At 41.9% G+C, this 20,418-nt stretch overlaps 1 protein-coding gene across 5 annotated transcripts in view; it reads right to left on the bottom strand.

The window, feature by feature from the left end:
* Nucleotides 1–293: 293 nt before the first annotated feature.
* mef2d (myocyte enhancer factor 2d) overlaps nt 294–20,418 on the bottom strand; it is a 197,701-nt gene continuing 177,576 nt past the window's right edge. For 2 of the 5 annotated variants that reach the window (XM_046044987.1, XM_046044986.1), the window contains exons 7-12: nt 18,693–18,871; nt 17,133–17,162; nt 14,147–14,264; nt 13,574–13,757; nt 11,712–11,780; nt 294–5,209 (exon numbers count right to left, since the gene is read on the bottom strand). In XM_046044987.1, coding sequence (XP_045900943.1) covers nt 4,768–5,209; nt 11,712–11,780; nt 13,574–13,757; nt 14,147–14,264; nt 17,133–17,162; nt 18,693–18,871 — 1,022 coding nt within the window. In that variant the 3' untranslated portion in view covers nt 294–4,767. The remainder of the gene's footprint in view (nt 5,210–11,711; nt 11,781–13,573; nt 13,758–14,146; nt 14,265–17,132; nt 17,163–18,692; nt 18,872–20,418) is intronic. The other 3 variants (XM_046044989.1, XM_046044988.1, XM_046044990.1) reach the window with 2 other exon arrangements.

Here is a 20,418-nt window from a genome sequence, read left to right as displayed (position 1 = left end):
ATGAAGGGTTATGGTTTGAGAACATTTTTCCACCTTCCTTAGCACAAGCTTTTCAGAAACTAATCAGATAGCAAATACTTTATCACACACTTGTTAAGAAAAAAAAAATAATACAAATCACATTTTAGAATTATACACTTCTTCACCCATTAGCTGCACCCACTGCAGCTTGTGACCTGCAGCACCAATACCAAACATTAGAGTGCCATCTAGTGGTGACAACATGATACTGCTGTCACATCCAACAGCAGGCCATAAACAGACGCACAAAAAATGACACAAACTCAAAAACCTTTCTGTAGGTCAACTTGTCTATTTAATATATAAAATACGGTAAAACATACGCAAAAAGGGAAGGCGGGTAAGAGGGGACCAATGGATACTTTGGTACAATAACAAACACTTTTTTTGTAAAAGCAGTATAGAATTTGTAATAACATATCAGTGCATACTTTTTTTATGAAAATATACACAAATTGTATATCATTCTCCAAAAACAACAAAAAAAATTATCTTTACAACAAAAAAGCAGACTAGCCGAACACAATATATTAGCTATAATTTATTTTAAACTTTTTTCTTCAATTTCATTTTTTTTTCTTAAATGTATTTCTGTGTGATGTATATTTGTGTTGATATTACATTTGTATTTCCTATAACATGATTCACTCTTTGCTTGTTTTTAAACGCCCATGCATTGACATCATTGTGTCTGGTCAGAAATAAGTTAGACGTGTCACGCTGCCCTCCCCCCCACCCCACCCATGTTAGCATGTGTGGACCGAGAGGTTTGTACATTACACTCAAAGTTGCAGCACTGAAGCGGTTTGTCGCAGTCAACTCGTTCAGCGCCTCCGTCCACAGCCACATGTGTACTAATATCACTACGCTTGTGTTGGTTGTTTCATGTCATCAAAAATCGTGCAACATTAGTAATACCCTTTTTGAAGAAAAAAAAAAGAAAACAAATCCCCAAAAGAGAAAACAAAAAATATATTTATAGAATATTTTTATATAATAAAATAAAATCAAATTCCAAATAAAACAAGATGCCTAAACTACACAAATAAACGCAGATTTCTATATCATCGTAACAGCTACTGTCAGTGAAAGCTGTCGTAATGATGATAATAATAATAATATCAATTCTCAGAGAACAATTAAAAACAGACTGTCACCAGCACAAATTAACACTGGAAAGTGAGTGAGACTTCTAAACATCATTATACAGGAGCAAGTATCATTTTATCGGGGGGATGCAGGTTCTTAAAATTATTTCTCAGCACGATTGTCTTTCTGTTTTGTGATTTCAGCGACCCCTAGTGTTGCTCTAAAGAACACGCCAGGGCTTCATGCGACCAGTGACTAACAAAACTCCTGCGAGTCCCGACGCAAAGGATGCCATTTTGTTTATTTTTACAAAGCTATGGCTTGCGGACTTATACGCAGGGTTTTTTTTTTGTTCGAAGCTCAGGGTACAACAGTCTTAACAGTCAAAGTGTTTACACTCAGGGGATTTATGTTCACTCTGCCACACGCTCAGAAAAGCAATATTGACACTCAAGACTTGTCACAGAGCGGATGAGTGCGTGTGAATGAGTGACAGAAGGAGATGAAGCGAGGGGAGGATGATGGGAGTAGTGTGTGATGAGGCTGGGGGTTGGGGGGGCTGGGGTTGTGTTACCCATGGAAAAAGACCCCAAACTAATTTGTCATTTCAGCGCTGACACTCGCTGTCTGGACGGAGTAAACAGAAAAGTAGTGTGTAATGGAAAGTGTGTGTGTGGGGGTTGGGGGGGTTTGAGATTAAGCTTTCAGAGAGCAAAACAAACATACTGAGTGAGCGAGTGAGTGACAGGGGTGAGATGGAGGTGAGGAGGGCCTGCCCATGAGACGGATGTGGTCGCTGAATGTGGTAAAAAGTTGACAAGTCTGCGCTGGATTTGGGAGGTAGTCATTAAAAGATCAAGACTCGTTCTGAAACCTCCGGCTTAACGACAAACGATACTCAAACTCTGCCTCCAAAGCTTTTAACAAGCAAATGGACGGAGGCTGAGAGTGCTTTTAGGAAAAAATAAATACATGAATTTGCACTCTTGACCACTATGTCTCTAAAATCTACCCACTAAACCCGAAATCACTCTCGCCAATTTTATAGAATACAAAAATGACATCCTTCACATTCCTTCTACCTTCATAAGTCTTTTTACCTCTCCGCAATATAAAACTACAGCCAACCAGTGACAGGCGAAAGGAGAGATCCTTTAAATATACATACATGGCTTTTAACAGGAGGAAAAGGTAAACCTATAAAACAAAAAAGAGGACAGGGGACATCCTTGGCTCACTTATCTGTATACTATCTGTATGTTTGCTCTAGAGTTTGACTGATATGTTTGTGACAGATAATTCTGGCATTTTTGTACTGACGCTGTAAATACTCAATACACGGATATGCCAAAAAAATACTTAATAAGTAGTGATTATATCTGCAAAAACTTTAAAGGTGGAAAACCTTTTAGAGGGTAATTTAAACCATCACCGGACACTAAACTAAAAATGCACACAGAATGATAAATGTTCAGCGATACTCCTTCTAAAATGTTTTTAGTAGCTTATACTGTAGGCCAATTATTTATCATTATTCATTCATTTTTGAATATAAATTAAAAAATATATAAAAAATTATACTTCGTTTCTCTTATGCTTTAATGTTTACAGTTTCTGTTCTGTGATCAATTAATTTCTGGCAGACAGCCACTGTGCCACAATAAAGAGTTGTAAGGGGAGCTCTGATCGGTTCATGTACAGTAATACATTATTTAAATTAAACTACAACAAAACAGAATTTAAAGAATTTAATAAATAGTGCACAAATGTATTTGTATCTGCTGAATATCAGATTTTTAACAGAAGCCTTATAACCAGCCAGGTATATCAGTCTAACCCTAGTGTGCATGTGCAGTATCTGTGTCCATGGGTCAGATGTGTTAAGGTGTCAGGGGTGGGGGTTAAGGTAAAGTGCGCTCCATCAGTGACAGAGTCCTAACCATTGCTCACTCCAGTCCAAACAGTCCGAGTCACCACGGCTACATCTTCCCTTTCTGCCTCTACAGCACCCTCTCTTGGCTAGTCGACATATTACACTTTATATACAAGCATAAATAATAATTAAAAAAAAGAGACCGATCCACTGAGAATTAATGTGTTTGCTTTTTTTCTGTTTCGTTAAGGGATATCCTGCCGAATATATAGTTAATATATACAATCCCTGTCATCTATTGTAGTCTCCTGCCCCGGTGCAGAGCTGCCCTTGCTATCGCCTGAAGCTGTTTAAATATATACTTGTATGATCTATTTTTTGAACCTTCAAAACACCATATCCCTGTCACACAAAAGCCACAAAGGTTACAGATTGCTTATATACATGGTACCTCACGAATCTCCCCTTTGAACATCAGGTATCTATTCAAAACATGAGTCGCTTCACAAAAATAATTTCACCTGTGTGCACTGCAGGTGTGTTCAAGGATGAAATTGAGCATTTGTCCAAATCACTTTGTTAAAAAACAACCAGTTGAGGTAACAAACCCGTATACACACATACACACCAAACACACACACACAAACACACACGCCTTTCTCAGCATCTGTAGTTGACAAGATGTGGGCGAAACTGGGAGTATCTTCGTCATGTGTCATTGAGCTGTTGCAGCTCGTCCCTGATTCAAAGAAAAGCAGTCTTTTACCTCGGTAACAAATCATGTTCCTCGTTTTACAGCTAGTCTGCATGGTTCAGATTAAATGAAGACCCCGGGGTCGTCAGTCTTGTACAGGGCCAAAGTGCCAGCCTGTTGACACGGCCACCGGCTGGGGAGGGAGGCGAGTTTTTCTTTTAGTGTCCTCATATTCAAAACTGAAACAAATCCAAACTCTAAAGATCAATAGTCAAGACAGAAGGACAAAATTCCACGCTTTAAAAAGAGCAAAATGGCCCAGGCTCTAAGACAAGAAACAAGAATCTAGAGCTATATAGCAATACAAGTGTGGTCGGGCCGATGTGTACAAAGATGTGGACTCACTTGGTGGCACTGACTTAAAGCAGTGCAGTTGTGTTTGACCAAAACCTACTATGGAAAAACAGACAATAAGGACATGAGGGTGGGAGAATACCACCAGCCGCTAACCCAACGCAGGGCATGCTGGGAAACCACAGCTGGTACATATGTCTGCTCTGCCAGTGGCTGTCAACATATCAGGTGAAATAGTCCGAGCGGCCAAATTTAGGGTTTTACTAGCCCCTGTAGCCTGATTAAAAACATACTCATTCACTTCTATTCAAATACAGCTGAACAAAGTCCAACATTGTAGTTGTTTTGACAAATAATCCCTGGTTTGGTGGCCCAACCCCCTTGGGGTTCTGTCTGTGTGTGAGAGTGAAAGTACATTAGAGTTCAAATGTGTGAGCACATACAAGTGTGTGTCTATACGTGCGACATGAGAGTGTGTTAGCATGCTTGTGTGAGGTCAGCGTTTCCTGTGTGGACAGTAGCTTACTGGGTCGATGGCAGGTGTGTGTGTGTGTATATATGTATGTATATATATACACACACACATACATACAGTATATATGTATGTGTGTGTGTGTGTATGCATGGGGAAGGAGATTGGGGTCATCAGGGCTGGTGGGGGCATCTACACAAGCCACAAGTACACATCTCCATCTACATCCTCCTTCTGTCCGTCCATCCATCTCAGATCATCTCTTCATGTGACCCAGGTATCCAGTCTCATTCTCTTGACGTTGGTCCCGTCCTGCTCCTGGGGCTCGGTCGAAGAGGGCCGCAGGAGGACCATGGTGGGCTGCTGGGCTCCAGCGCTGACTTGGTGGTGGAAGTCCTGACCCCCGCCTCGTCCCTGGTTGCCGTCGTCCCGGTCGCTGCCCTCATACGAACTGCCGTTGCTGCTGAGGCTGTCGACTGGTGAGCGGCCCTGACCTCCCACTTCCAGGCGCAGGGTACCAGGGTAGGCGACCGTTACGAGACCTTGTCCCTGGACTTGACCCTGGGCTCCTCCACCTCCCCCGGAGCCACAGGTGGAGCTGGGAGTGCTGCGGTCGCGGTTTGGTGAGACAGGTTCGGACTTGATGTTGATGTTGGGGTTTGTGTTGACTGTCAGTGCGGCGCCCTGAGGTATCTGGCCCATCGGCCTGGAGAGGTGGAGAAGGATAGAAAGAAGAGAACAAAGGGAAACAAAAAGAGTGACTACCGACAGTATCAGGAGCATTATTATACAACTACCTGTATTATCCTTGAACATTACATGAGAGCAGACCTTCATTAGACAACAGTTTGCAGGGATGAAACAGAGGTCAGCCAATATTGCAAAAAATTCAAGGAATGGTCACTGTCAAATGAATGCATCACCATATACAGATAAACATAAACAAGGATAAGCTAGCCATTTTCAAAGACAAACACCCGAGACACTCTGCGGCAATGCTACAAACCAGGCAAAGGTAGGCTTGGGTGCACTTCCGCACATGGAGAACAAGGACACACAAAACAAGTAGGACTACATAGGCCACATAAAAGCAAAATCCATAAGCCATGCAGCCCAAACATCCTTGCAATTTGGATTTGTTAAAGTTCACATTGCGCAATTACAAGCAAATAGGAGCTTGTAAAATAAGTCATACGAGATCATTGGAAACTTTCAACCTGCAAGGTGTGAGGTTTTTGAAGCATTCCTTGTAAGAGCACACCCCTTTGCTGCAAGTTACCTTCTCTGATGCTAATTCCATAACAGATCAGCTCAGCATCAGTCCAGAGCGCAGGCAAACTGCTGGCTATCACATATCAACATCTGTCTACTCCTGCCTTTTCATAACCCTTTCCATTTGTGGGTTCTTTCTAATCGTTGGTTTGGATTATGTCTCCTAACAAACGGCACGACAGTTCCAGTGGAAGCAACTTAGGCAACTGTGTCAATATGTGGTTGGAGTTTTAATGCTATTATTCTCAACAACTCAAATAAAACACTCAAGGTTGTCATTAGACAGGACACTTTTTTCTGATGCTTAAAACCAAGAAACCCCCAATTCTGCTGCTTTTAACAGAGCAATTAAGAAGTCTAAGGATTCAAGAAAATCCAAATCACTGTTTGACAAAACTGTGGAGCTGTCAAATTAGTATTAGCTAGCTAACCTGAATATAAAAATAAACACGAGAGTTAATGATTCCTCTGCTTTCCTCTTGAAGATGAGGAGCCCAGTCTGAGGCAATGTGGATCTGATAATAATAAAAGACGAATCCTTCAAAAGTCTGTTGCCTGCGTTTCATGACCCAAATGTTGGATGCTGCTCTTTACATATGTTTGTGATTCTGTCTTTCAGACTGAGTATTGCAGTTCATCACAACCAGAATCATGCGATTGTTCCAGGAGATTCAATCAAGAGTGCCTGTGTTCCACCTGTTGACAGGGTTCAGACCAAAAATAGCACCGTGCTCAAAGAACGCCTGCGTTTGTGTGAGCATGTGACTACAGATACCGGTGAAATATGACAGTGTGAGTAATACATCCATCAGTTATCAGGATTTTACAGATGCTGCACAGAGATTTACACCATTAGGAACATAAACTTGTCACAACACAAAAAATGATTTTCCTCTGTCTTGAGGGTCCCAAGCAGTAGAATTATTTTGTTCATGTGACAAATAATCTAGCAGGAATGTGTGCTTTCATGTATTTGATTGGCCAAAGTAGTGCATTGGTGGATGACATCACATTGTGTCGTGGCCAAGTACAACTTTTTTTGCAGGATAGCTGTCTGTATGACATGGATTTATTCAGCCAGCACCAGCGTTTAGACTTGAGGGATGTTCTAGTCCTATATCTCCTATCTTTATGGGCCTGTGAGAACACACTCCAACCTTTAATTAAGCTGCTCTAAACGTGATTTCTGTGCATGTGCCTTAAGATGCTCGGGACAAAGTCATATGCCAAAATGAGGAGCTTACATCTATGTCAGTGTCTGTGCTTCTACCTGCCTCGACTCTTTGATCAGCCCCTCCACCCTCACACTCAGCCTCCACCCCCGCCTCCTCCGCTGGCTGGAGGCTGAGTCGAACCTGTCACTGAGGCTGACACCGGCTGTTGACGCTGCACCGTGGCTCGCTTCTTTGACGGTGTCGACAGGATTTTTCGGATAGTGCTCGTTTTCTCTCTCTCCCCCGGCTTGACACAGTCTATCAGAATTTGAAGCTCCCAATTACTGCGTTTCGCCCCTCGGGTGTGTTCTAATATGTCATATCATGAGCCATCTGCAGCACCGTATCTCTAATATTCCCTCAATTACTGGCAGACAGAGAGGGGGATTTAAGATAGTCCTTCAGGCGATCTGGGTCTGCAGCACTTAAATGTGCTCCCTGCCTTGCTCCATTTCTGACACACTTACACTCGTGCACTCTTGGTGTCTTACATACAAATGCTGCTTCCCTCCTATACGCTCTCTCTCACACACACACACACACACACCAGTCCCTCTGCTGTGGAAAGGCTCACTCCGTCTTTTGCCATGCCCACTTCATCAAACGTGCGCGTCGGGGCTCAGGCCGGCGCAGGTAGATGGATGGCGGTGCCACTGGGGTGCCGTTGCTATGGCGAGTGAAAACGGCAGAGTCAGCGGGCCGGCGACAGTGATGAAGGCGAGAGCGGCAGGCTACTCCTGAGCGCTAACAGCATAGCGAGCACAGCCAGAAGCAGACACTTGGTTACAGTGCGGTGTGATGAGATACAGCCATGTTTCCCAAAATGCTCTGCTTTTCAGAGGACGCTGCAAATCACCTGTTTCTTAATTATATTCAAATCAGACACATTTACTGAAGTAGGGAGATGTAGGATCCTGTATGTATGTATGTTTGTGTATATGTAATACATGGCATTGTATGGCATGTAGATGTCATTTAACACCCACTGTTCCACTTAGAACAGTGTTGGAAACTTGGAAACACTTCAAAACCTTTGATACCTTAAATTTGTAATTTAAGTCATACGCTTAACTTTAACATATTTAGTTCTATCTTTCAATGTATGCCTAATTACATGTACATTTTTTGTGTTGGCCTGTTTCATCTTTTATTTTTTAACATCTCTTCATTTCAGTAGCAAACTTTGCAGTTCAAGTTTTGTTGAAACTGTGCTGCGGTTCCTTCGTGCAGCAGATATTTTGGGAAAGCGGTGTGCTGTAGCTGTGTGGCTGAAGTGTAGAGAGTACAGTACCAGCAGAGGCCCTCCTCCCTGCCAAAGAGCAAGTTGGATTGAGAGGCCAAGCTGTGGAGGGAGGTGGAAAAAGAGACAAGCAAGTTTAAAAAAAAGCTAAAACAGCAGGGAAACAGTGGGACGGAGGTCTAGTCACGGTCAGTCCAGACATGGCTACAACAAGAAAAAAAATAGCTTCAACAGCTGCTTCAGTCACACTGAGATGTTGTTAGAGGTAGAGCAGGGTACGGCAGGAAGTGTTAAAGCCTGCGCTGACACAAAGTTGACAGTCATCCACACGCAAAGCATTTTCACAGTCAGCTCCAATAAACTTGAAGTCATTGGCTTTGACTAAAATTGGACCAGAATCTCAGTGCAGACTGTCATTAAAGGAACATTCCATAAATGATCAAATAGCATATTTTAAACAGGCTACTAAAAACTTCTGTTCCCCTTTTTACTGGTTTACCTCTAACTTCCCTTGCACCTGCTTTACTGGCGAATTTGGGGTGAAATAATGCTAAATTTACAAAATGCAGTATATACTGTGACAGCAATTATTGGACAGACACTGCTAATTTACTTTTTGTCCTCTCAGCCTTTAATTCCTGCCCTTTTTTTTGAGAATTTACAGTAAAATAAGTTATTTGTTTCTAAGAATCCAACATGTTAAGACAATCAGCTGGTTGCTAGTAAGCAGAGATTTCTTGATTGCTGCATGCAAAGTCTGACGTTTTTGCTTTTTAATGTGGATCAAAGTAACCTGTGACAACGCAATTAAAACAGAATACTATCTTCCGAGTAGCATGAAGCCCGATGATGCTGCTGCTGGTTTCAAGAATGTGGTTTCTAATCTGTAGTCTGGGAAAACAAGGATCCCTCTGGGGAGGTTTTACTGAACAGCCTCTGATATCATGTGTGCATTGTGCCCTGCCGACAAACAGTGTCCTGTAAGCAATTTAGCAATGTGTGCACTGTCTGTGTTTTTTTTTTCCCTCTCAAACCACAGCTGAGAGAGAGCCGGGAGAAGGGAGGGGAGAGAGAGACAGACTGAGGAAGACAAAGTGTGTGTTTTATGGGCTAAAAAAGCAGAACAAAGTGTGGAGAACTAGGCAGAAACTTCAGCCGCTAATAAAACATTTTATCTACTCTGTTAGCTCCATAATGATAGATTAGTAGCTACGCACATGGATGGATAAAAAGGACAAAAACAACACTGATGGACTCGCAGACAATGTCCCTGAAAGTCTCTCTGTTTATTTCCTGCTAAGGGGTCACAAATGGAGGCCCCGTCTGCTGATAACACACTGACTCAGCGAGGAAACAAATAACAAACGGCATACGTAGAGCAATTCCATATAAACAGGCAAACCAGCTGAAAAGGAGGCTCTGCAGGGAGGGAGTTTAGGGGGCAGCCGTGACATTAACATTTAGATTGGGGAGTGAGGAGGAAGATGAGCGTCAACAGGTGCATGCCGAATTAAACAGAGTCTGACAAAAGAGCAGGAAATAAGCGGAAAGACGAAGTAGTGGAAGAGGCATGATTAAAAAGCGGGGGTGGGAGAGGGTAAGATGACAGAAATCATTTCCTTGTGGAGCCTGTGGCGAGGAAAAGTGTGGACGACAGCGAAGGCGAGGCTCACAGCCAAACCGTCATTCACTGTTTGATTGGAAGAGCTTGTTTGCTCGCTGTGAGGCCGCGCTGTGATGAAATCGAAAACAAACCGGAGCAGTCTGGGCTGCAGAAGGGTCCACGTCTGCCTGGGCTGTCCTAGGACGGCACGATTTTCCATTCTGCCGAGAGAACAGTTTGGTGCGCTGGGAAAGCTTCCCACATTTCTGTGGTGCTCGCTTGTTTTCAGTGACAGCGAATCTGTCACCCTGATCCCACACACAACGCAGTAAACCTGCCTGGTGTTCATTCTAGTGTTAAACCTGAGAATGGAAAGAATTAATACTGCTAATTCAGTGAAATTAATGATTATTGTTCCCAATGTTTTAAAAGAATATCTTTATTCTTATTAAGGCACAATAAACATTCTGACTAAAATTGTTTGATACTGACAACCATGGCTCCAACTTTTGATTTTTTCCATCTTAGATTAATTTGCAGATTATTTTCTTGATTAAGTCTTTGTCAAAAAAATTCCAGCAAAAAGTTCCCAGACCCCATGATGAGATCTTCAGTCCGAAACCCAAAGATATTCAGTTTACCATCATGGAAAAAATCCTTCACATCTGAGGAGCAGGACTGGTCGTTTTAATACAACATGGAAATATAAAAAGAGAAATTGCAATTAAATGTTACAGGTAATGTTTGTATGTATAAAACTCAATTGTCCTCAAAGCTGGCTGCTTTTTCAGAGTCTCTGAGTGGTTTAACAGATCTGTTTGCTGCAGGATTTCATACAATCTGGACAGCCATTTGTTAACATTTATAAGGCGATATGAAGTGTGCTGTGTACGAGCTGGTGGTTAAGTGTTAACTATATACTGCTTTGTGCTGAACCCCCTGGAGTCACAGCTGCTGTATACAATAACAAACAACCTATTATCATATTTGCATGGACAATTTTCATCTTGTTAGATAGAGAAACAAACAAACAGCCTCCTTCCTGACAGCTGACGTTATTTGAAGTATTCTTCTTTTAACACATTTGTTATCTTTAATTTGCTTTTTTTGTGACACAGATTCAGAGCAGCTGTAGTGTCTCTTAAATGAACTTAACGCCAAGATGCATTTGTAGCTTATACTGTTCTTAACAAAAGGATATTAGCATTAAGGGGGCTGTATAATGTTAAATGCTTATTTCAATTGTGTATACGTGTATGGATGTGACAGCTAAGCTACATCTAAATTATTCTTTTTAGTCATGCTACTGTAGGAATTTCAGGCCTACATATATCTGAGGAACTGAAGCTTCCAGTCAGCTGACAGTCATAGCTAAACGGCTGAAAAGTTAAATTTTAATGCAGTAAGCATGTCGGTGGAGCACAGCTGTGTGCTGGGACAGTGTTTGGGACTAAAAGCAGCAACCAGAGAGTCCTTTCATTTGAGAAGCTAGCAAGGCTGTCACACTGCAGCATCTTCTCTCTTTGTTCATGACACTTCCAAAGAGCTTCAGATCTAAGCTTTAGGTGGCATGAAAACTCTTACAACCACACTAGTAAAGTGACAATCGGTGGGGGGGTGGGTGGGGGGGGTTGCCTTGACGGAACTGAAACAGCAATGAAGTACAGAGACAGCAAAGCAACAACAGGCGTCACATTCAACACACAAATGGAGAGAAAAGATGGTTTGATATCATGTTTGTCATGTAATTGCATCTATTCTGTAATTTCTTAGGGTTATTTTGTTGTTTTGGCTCATACAGCGCAGGAGCAGTATAATAACTTCACAGATAAAAGGCATGGCAGAGCTGCATAGCACTAGACACTATCATGTCATTCACCTCAGGTTAGCAGCAAAATTGGAGATGCAGTTAACCATCTCTGCATTCTGTTTCTCTGCACCCCACATGCTGTGGAGAAAAGGGGGAAGGGAGGACAAAACAAGAGGGAGTTACAAGCTGCTCCCCCATCCACAGGTTAGCCTAGCACAGCCAGATTGGTTACACAAATGACACAAATATGCCTGATAGAGCTCAGGCAAGATTAGTTTTGTACACATTAAAATAAATTGGAAACATTCTTGGAGATGCAAGATTGGGCGGCTCCCACCTACCTGTAATGTGTTTTCATGGGAAAACAAAATAATGTAAACACCTTACTGATAAGGACTTAATCTCTGAATTAACTTAATCACAAAAACACTGATAAACGTCGGTTATTAGCAATTATTGGAAGTGATCTGCTATAAAGTTTCCAAAGCAACATGAGACGTCTCAAAGAACTCTCTCAGGAAACACTCTTAATTATAAAGACATCACGCCCACAGAAGAGCTGCATCACTAAAAAGCAGTAAAGTCACAGTGGTCACAAATTAAGGCTGACATCCAACCTCAGATGACACAGCTGTGGTTGCAGTGTTTGTTTTTTCTCATTACTTCAAAGTTCAGATCCCTTTACAGGAAATGTTTTCATTATTTCATCTGTTTCCTGTATGATACTGGCTGAAAGTTAAGAGACGCTGTACAGACTGACTTGAGGTGTCTCTTGTTGTTATCAGATCACCAGAATATGAAGGTTCAGCAGGCTTACCTCAAATTGTGTTTTAGAGGAGCCAAGAGCCGAACTCATAAAAGACTTCATAAATCTTAACTATTGTAAACTCACTTGTTAGCATCAGCACAGGCTAAACTGAACGTTCGTGGTCCTACAAAGCCTGTGACACAGGTGTCTTTAGTTCTACTAAATCTTAAAAACATATCTAAAAACTCTTTCTTCGCTCGTTTTATAACGGATGATTTGGCAGCTAACTTGTGTGAACTTAGGGTGGACAATTATTCCAGCATTCATTTATTTTTCCAACCAGTGGTAATGGGGGAGTGTTCGACCCAGGCTCATCACTGTTGCAATTTTCCTCCAACTAATGCCAAACACATTGTAATGGTCAATGTCCATCTTAATTCTGAGGAGAACAGCAAGCCCATCAGTAGTTATACAGTAACATATTATGCATTTTGCAAAGATAAACATAGATAAACTTAGATCTCAGGGTCTTAGTCTAATGTCTGTTAATGCCAAATAGGTTTTTCTGAAGGTTCATATTTTTCATTGAACCTTTAACATGGACAAGAGTTGTACTGTATTGAGAGAGGACTAACCAGACAAAATAACAGTAGGCACAGTAGTGTCTCCAGACTCTGGAAGTGGTCGTGGAGAAAAAGAAAAAGGGACAGTTATTTCATAAGTAGGGTTTGGGGTCATTTTCCTTTAAGGTAACAAGAAAATTTGCCAAAGCTAACCAGACGTGCACTTTGGGGGTGCCCAGACCGACTAGAGGGACACTTTAGTAGTAAGTAAGACCTTTTGAGGTTGAGAGCCAGTCCAGCTTTTATAATTTTAAATCCTGTGTGTCTGTGTGCTGGATAACACAGCCTCGCCTCGCTGCCAGGAGCTAAATCAGAGAGGGACTCCTGTGGGAGTCAGATGCTGAGTGAGGGGGGAGGGAAGGGGGGGGAAGTATCTAGGTCACCACCGAGATGAATCAACCGCAGCTGGGGTGATGCTACTGCTCCGTGCAGAAGTGTTTCATGTGTATGTGTGACATACATGGCACAAGTCTATTGGTTGGATGTTTAAGGGAAAAGGTCAAAGGTCAGGAGAATAAAACTAATTTACGAGTTTGCTGGATGACGAAAAGGGAGCTTACACCAAGTTACTGAGCGATGCCAAGCTCAGCTGCTGTGACTGTTGCTGTTGCTGCTGCTGCTGCTGCTGCTGTTGTTGATGGGAGACCGTCGGTTGCTGTTGCCAGGCAGCCATGTTCCCAGGCACCAGCCCTGGTGGTGTGAATGTCTGGAGCGCTGTGAGATCTGCACTCGTCAGCTGGTACTCTGAGATTAAGAGATGGGAGAGGAAGTCACAGAGGGAGAAAGACGCAGAAAGGAGGTGGAGAGGAGGGGTGAGGGGGATTGTTTTACATCATACAACTTTCTGGTGCATCAATATTAATCAGGGCTAATCCATATTAATGGAGACCTTTGAAGTGGAATCATTCCAGAAGCTCTCACACAATGAACAAAGTGAATATTCATAGTGGTTTGTGGCATCACACTGCAAGGTTTTCAAGTTTCTACGACACTCAAGATTCTTCATGACATAATGCAGACTATATCTTTTGCTTGGCTTAATGTTTTTAAGTCAGTCTTGGTGGATGGAGTAGTCCATTTCTCGCCCTGATGTGAACAGACAGATTCAGTTTGAGCTGCCCTCGCTGTCTTACCGGTGTTGTAGGCCGTTTGCATGCCGGAGAAGGGCGCTAGGAGACTGGGTGTTGCCACGGAGACCACTGGTGTGGTGAGCGACTGCGCCACCTGGGAGCCACCTAGCCGCTGAGCATTCTGGGAAGACAGAGAGATGGACGGAGGAAGTTAAGAAAACTGGAGACACTGGAAGTGGAAGAGGTGATTACTGCTACAATGGTTCTAAACATGGGTACTGGGGGCCTTCATGGGGCCAGAGGGCGGTTCTAAGGGGTCCCCACCGAAATAAAGAGTAGTCTGATTTCTTACAAATTTAATATATAAATAATTGTGTCAAATGTAATGATGTATAATTATCTGCATCTCCTCTGTGTACAGTATACTTAATTCAAGCTGAAAACTTTGTTTTGTGCAAAATTTCAATGGTAGTCTGGAACTAGTGAGATCATATCTCAAAGTTTTGGTGTCATGTTATGGAATTCTGGTTTACATATAAGCATTTGTAATGTGTGTAATCGTGTAAATACTCTGACAAAAGATGCTTAAACATCCATCTAAGATTTACAACCAACCCCTCTCTTTCTTGGATCTTTGGATCCAGTGTTGTGGCTCCGTGTCGTGAGAAAATCTGGTCTGTTTCCACAACGAATCGTGTCTTTTTCTCCTTATATGGGCCCAGTGTAGGAGTTCACGGCACATGACTTCATCCATTTTCAACAGCAATAATGATAATGGCTAGCATGTGCTCCTTCACTGCACAGCAGAGTGGATGCAGAGACCTTGTAATGTGTCTGAGAACAATTTAAGTACGCTGTTACTACTGAAATATTTCACTATAAACAGAGCGTGTTCTGCTTCTAGTTGAAATAAAAAACAAATACATTCTCCTGTGATTTAATTGCACCCTCTGCTTTATAAAGCTGAAGTGCACCAACTAATTAACTTTCAACCCTGAGTTTTCCTGCCACGTTTAAAGTTTTATTGGCAGACTAAATAAAGAAAACTATTCTAAAACAAATCCAACAGAGCACTAATAACTAAAGTCTGACATAATACAAAGTTAAATTACTTTACTTTGCCTGTGCAGGGCATCGGAAGATGTTTTATTCATCGTGCCACACACAGAAGGGTTTCTGCCCCCTGTGAGAAAATCCAAGCACCTCGGTTCTCTCTGAGGCATTTGACTTTTCGGTGACACTTTAACATCTGCGTGGAAGATGAGAAGTGTCTCGCATCTCAAGGTGGCGTTGGCACAGCAACGCTGTCACCAGGGCCGGGCGCTTGGGTTATGTAGCGTCACGGCGCAAGGTGTTATGAGAGGCATCGTTGTGCTAGAGAATCATGCTGACAGGAACGCATGCATCGACAAGGATGACAGTGGAGATGAGTGTGTGTGTGTAAGAAAAGGTATGTGTGTAAATGTTTGCAGAGAGGTATGTGAGGAATGAACACACAACGTGAGGCGTGTTTGAGGCTTACGTGTGTGTATATTTATGCATGTGCGTGCGTGTGTTGGACTGAAGGGGTCAGCGTGTCGGACTCCAACATGGCCGTCTGTGTTCCAGGTTGGAGACTTTGTGATCTTTCTTCACTCTGATCCTCAGTGCATTGACACTCAGATGAAACCAAACATGCACATGCTGAGCAGCTTTCACACAGAGCGTCAGAGACAGCTGGTTGCTCTGGTTCCCTCAATTTCTCTTTATGGACTGTTTGTACTGCACACATGAGCTCTACTGTACCATCACATTTAGCACAATCTAATAGATCTGTAATTGTACAATTGTATCATTTTTTAAAGCTTGTCCCAAGCACAGTGGGCAGAGTAAGTTACTGGAAAACACAACATAAAGTCTGCTGGCCCTTCAAAAAAGGCTCTCGGCTGATTCCCACTAAATTAATCATAATTAAGAGAATCAAAGTCAAGTCTTAACAAAGAGGACATTTAGATTAGAAGGTTGATATCATTCGCATGACTGTAAGCTAAGTATGAAGCTAGTCTCAGCCAAGAAATAGTTTGGCCCATAACGCCTCATAAAACAGTGAATTGTAATTTTTACATATATATTTTTGTACAAATTAAATAAACGAGACAAAATGTGTTAATAAATGAGCTTTAGAGGAGTTTTTGTGTTTTCTTCAGACAGAGCCAGGCAAGCTGTTCTCCTTGTTCCCAGTCTTTATGTTAAGCTAAAATAGCTAGCTGCTGGTAGCTTCTATCTACCATATTCTTTCAAAAAAAAATCTTTCATTAAAGAATGGTCTCAACCTTCTGATCTAATTCTCTGCAAGTAAACAAATATGTGTATTTCCCAAAATGTCAAACTATTTCTTTAAGTCAAAAGCAAATTCCAAGTCAAGATGGAAGTCTATCTGGTCTGAGTGAGGCCAAACATAATGGATAATTTTCCTTTTAAAACTGTGTTAACAGTGGGGTTTTTTTGTACTTTAATGCAAAGGCCTAATAATTTAACATGAAAGATGTGTGGCCGTGCAAGGCCTGCCTGTCTTATTCTGTATTGTTCAGGGATTTTACCAGGTACAGCTGAAACCTCTTTGAAGCTCAAGTCAAGTCTTTTGGGAGTCGCGTGTCAAGTCAAATCTCACAGCAGGTGAGTCAAGTCACAAACATGAGGACTTCAGATTTGACTTGGACTTAAGTTTACATCTCCACGGGACTCCAAGAGGCTTGAAATAAAAACATCACCCGCGAGGGAAACCTAATATAGGTCAGCTTGTAGTGAACCCTGAACACTACAGTCCAAACCCTCCAGGAACCAGTGCAACCAGGTGATTTGTCCACTGTGTGTCTGTTGCTCTGATGCTCCGAGTTCACCGGGTGCTCTGACGCTCTAACTGCACTTCTTCTACTCTTGTCATAGCACCGGTGCCAGTGAGTCAACCCTGATGGGATGTGTCTGCTGACTGTGTCACACTCATGCTCAGTGAGATCACACAGAGTTAGACACCACAGCCACAAGGCTAAAAGTCTAGAAGTCTATTCACCTCACTCACCAACTCCAGCTCTTCCTCTGTCTGCACAGCGTTTGGAGGGGAGGGGGGTAAAAAACAGAGGACGGTTATGTTTCTAAAACAACTAACTGCAGTGGGATATGAAATTAAAGTTAATGTAGTATAGCTGACAATATTTTTCTAGTTACATTACAGTGATACTGACGTCAGGGCCTCTAGTTTTAAAGCAGTGTTGCACAGTCAACGCTAAAGCTGAACTCCTCAACTATGATGTCATAAAGCAGCCAAACTGATCGATGGCTGGAGGAGAATGACTGGGTCCAGATGTGGAAATGCACAAAGAGAGGAGGAATATTCATTCAACATCCCCAAGATGTCTGCCTGGGATTTGTCTATGGATCTGTGACTTCTAAATGTCAAGCTAGCTTTTGCTTTTAAAACTACTTGTTGATAGAGAACCTGACTTCCTTTTGTTTAAAAGCTGTTGAAATCAAAATTAACTTATTTTGCAGAAAGAGGGATTTAGAAGCCCAGAAGTCCAAAAATAGGAAAACAAATGTAAATTTGTGTGATATAATAATAATTGTATAAAGGGGGCAGTTTAACTTGGATGCAAAGGGTGTGGAGTATCTATTTAAATCCAGTAGCTTTTAAATAATGGGCCAGAACATTTTGGGAATCTTATCCTAAACCTCTTGTGAATCTTCTAAGTTGGATTCACCAAACTCTACCTGCAAAAACTTCTTGTAACTTTCTCATTTCAACCTGATGATAAATGCCAGCTGTTCATTAGTGGGTGTGCTTTTGTGAGATTTCATCAGAAATAATAATCAATGGCCTTAAACTGCAATAAGGAAAATATTCTTACAGCTGTGAACACAAAGCTGTATTGTGACAGAAATAAAGATGGAATGGCTCAGCATGAAGTTAGATACCTTTCCTAAAGCAAGACTAAAATGGGAAAAAGCTAAGGGGATGAGACAGCCACAGAAATACATTACATGTTGTTACACTGTTGTGTGCAACAGAGGGTGTTCCCCTGGACAGCTGCCTACTTAAAAGACCCCGAGGCAGCTATTAGAGGCTGAGAATCATCCTTCCATTCAACTACTGAATTGTTTAAGTTGTAATGCCAAAAGATTCATTCATTCAGATGGAGGCATTGAAGTTCTTATGTCAAACAAGTGTTTTTCCCTGTACAGAGAGGCACGCTGTCTGCTCATGACTCGAGTCACTCAAACATGCCGCTCAAAAAGATCTCTTTGTGAGTGGTTATTGCATGAGGCCCATTGTATTAATAGGCAAAAATATAACAAGTAGAAGGAAAGACAGATTACGGTGTAAATAATTATTGACAAATAATTATTCTTTATTTTTTCCACGAGTGCCTCAACAGGAGCACGCCTTTGTGTGATAAAGCTTCAATCCATCTACTGCTTCATTATAAGCCACAGTTTATGCTACCTAACCTTGACAAATGCTGAGATAAAGCACTATTCACATTCAGCTCTGACTATATTTTTTGTCCCGTCCCCTGTGAGCTTGAACCCATCATTTGTCCCCATGTGGCTTCTGTAGTTGTGTTCTCCTCACCAGCTGCATGAGGCTCTTGCCGCTCTGCGAGGTGATGACCCTCAGGTCCGGCTTGCGGCTGTTGACCATCTGAGGGCTGGGCGGAGGCGGAGACTTAGCCGGGACTACTTTCCCCAGGCTGTTGCCGTTGGATACGGAGAGGAGGCCCGGGGAGGCCCTGGCACTGATGTAGCCATTAGCTGGAGAGACACATAAAAAAAACAAAAAAACAGAGAGAGAGAGAGAGAGATTTGGTGAAGGGTGGAGAGATGGAGGAGGCTGTGTGTTTGTCTGTTTTGATGTTTTTAGTATCTGTATCTACCTGTGAACTCTGCTTGGCTGCCTGGGTGTGTATATTCAGCTCTTTGTTTGTGTGTGTTGATGTTTGCCTGTGTGTGTTCTCATTAGCGAGTTGGATCGCTCTGTCGCACCACATGCTCCTCATCGTTTCTGCAACTCAAACATTGTTTTTTGGCAGCGCTCTGATTTTTTTCTGCATCCCGTGTCACTCTCTCTCCAGAACTATTTTCTTTCCACTCTCTCTCAACGTCATTCCTCTTTTGTTTCAGTCGTCTCAGCGCGTGGTGAAAAAAGACAAACGTACCTGGACTCTTTCCATGTTACACTGCAAAAAATATTCTAAGTCACTCTGGACTATTACTAGGCCATTATATATATGCTTTTGTCACACATTTTCCCTGATGAGACTTGCCTTTTTGATGAAATACCTGCATTGAACCTGTAGGAACTGAAGTGTGCACAGCCTCTTTCTTTCTCAAGACTTGATGTTTTGGCCTTCCCTTGGCATAGTATTTTTTAAAAACATATTTACAATCCAAACAAATTTGTTTCAAGAATTTACTAGAAATGATCATGAAAAAAGTTCAAAAATTTGACACATTTCTTTAAATGTTTTGAAACCGTTTGGTTTGTATTGAATCACTTCCCTTCCCTGTCTGTGTCTCTCAGCTCCAAGCCTACCATTTCCTGCTGATGTAAATCTTTAAAATTGGGTCACAAATAAACTATTTTAAAGTATTTTAAAAAAAAGGCTCAGTAATTTCTTTTCCCTAAATCAGCTGGTCACTGTAGTTTTTACAAAATGTTATACCAACCTGAGGACAGCAGTACCCTGTATATGGAACTGAGTCAAACTGCAGTGTGTAAGCTCATGGTAATAAACGCAGTGTGGCTCACTGATGTGTTTTTAATGGTTCTTTGGTAACAATGGAGCTCTATGGCACAGAGGAAGAAGCGATATCAGGCTTTGATACCAAGGCAATACTTGTTGGTTTGGGAGTTTTCATGTGATTTGCTGACATGAAGAAAAGTATAGAATATCACCATATGTTTAACAATAAAAGGAAATGACTCTTTTTTTAAAGTGTGGAGTACTCGGTTTCTTTCTCACGGGAGCATTCCAGCAACATCACAGGCGACGTCACATCTGCTGCACGCTCCCTCCTTTGATACTGCAAAACTGGTCACATTCCAAATACCTACATTCCCATGCAACAGTTACTCTGTAAGAAACAATACCTGATCCGTGACGTGCTTAAATTGCAGAATAGCACTTCTGTGTGCGTGCATGCTTTGACGTCAAACCTGCTTTTTAGGAACAAGGAATATTACGTTTATAACCCAAATCTTGTACGGTAGATTTCAATCCTACTGCTCTTCAACTACTACTACATATTTATATCTTTTATACCTTAAATTCAATTATGTTCTTCTGATGTATAAGTTT

The sequence above is a fragment of the Micropterus dolomieu genome, linkage group LG03 (genome assembly GCF_021292245.1).
Source record: "Micropterus dolomieu isolate WLL.071019.BEF.003 ecotype Adirondacks linkage group LG03, ASM2129224v1, whole genome shotgun sequence".
NCBI lineage: Eukaryota > Metazoa > Chordata > Actinopteri > Centrarchiformes > Centrarchidae > Micropterus > Micropterus dolomieu.
The sequence above is the reverse complement of the archived record's forward strand: the minus strand, read 5'-3'. Positions and strand labels throughout refer to the sequence as shown.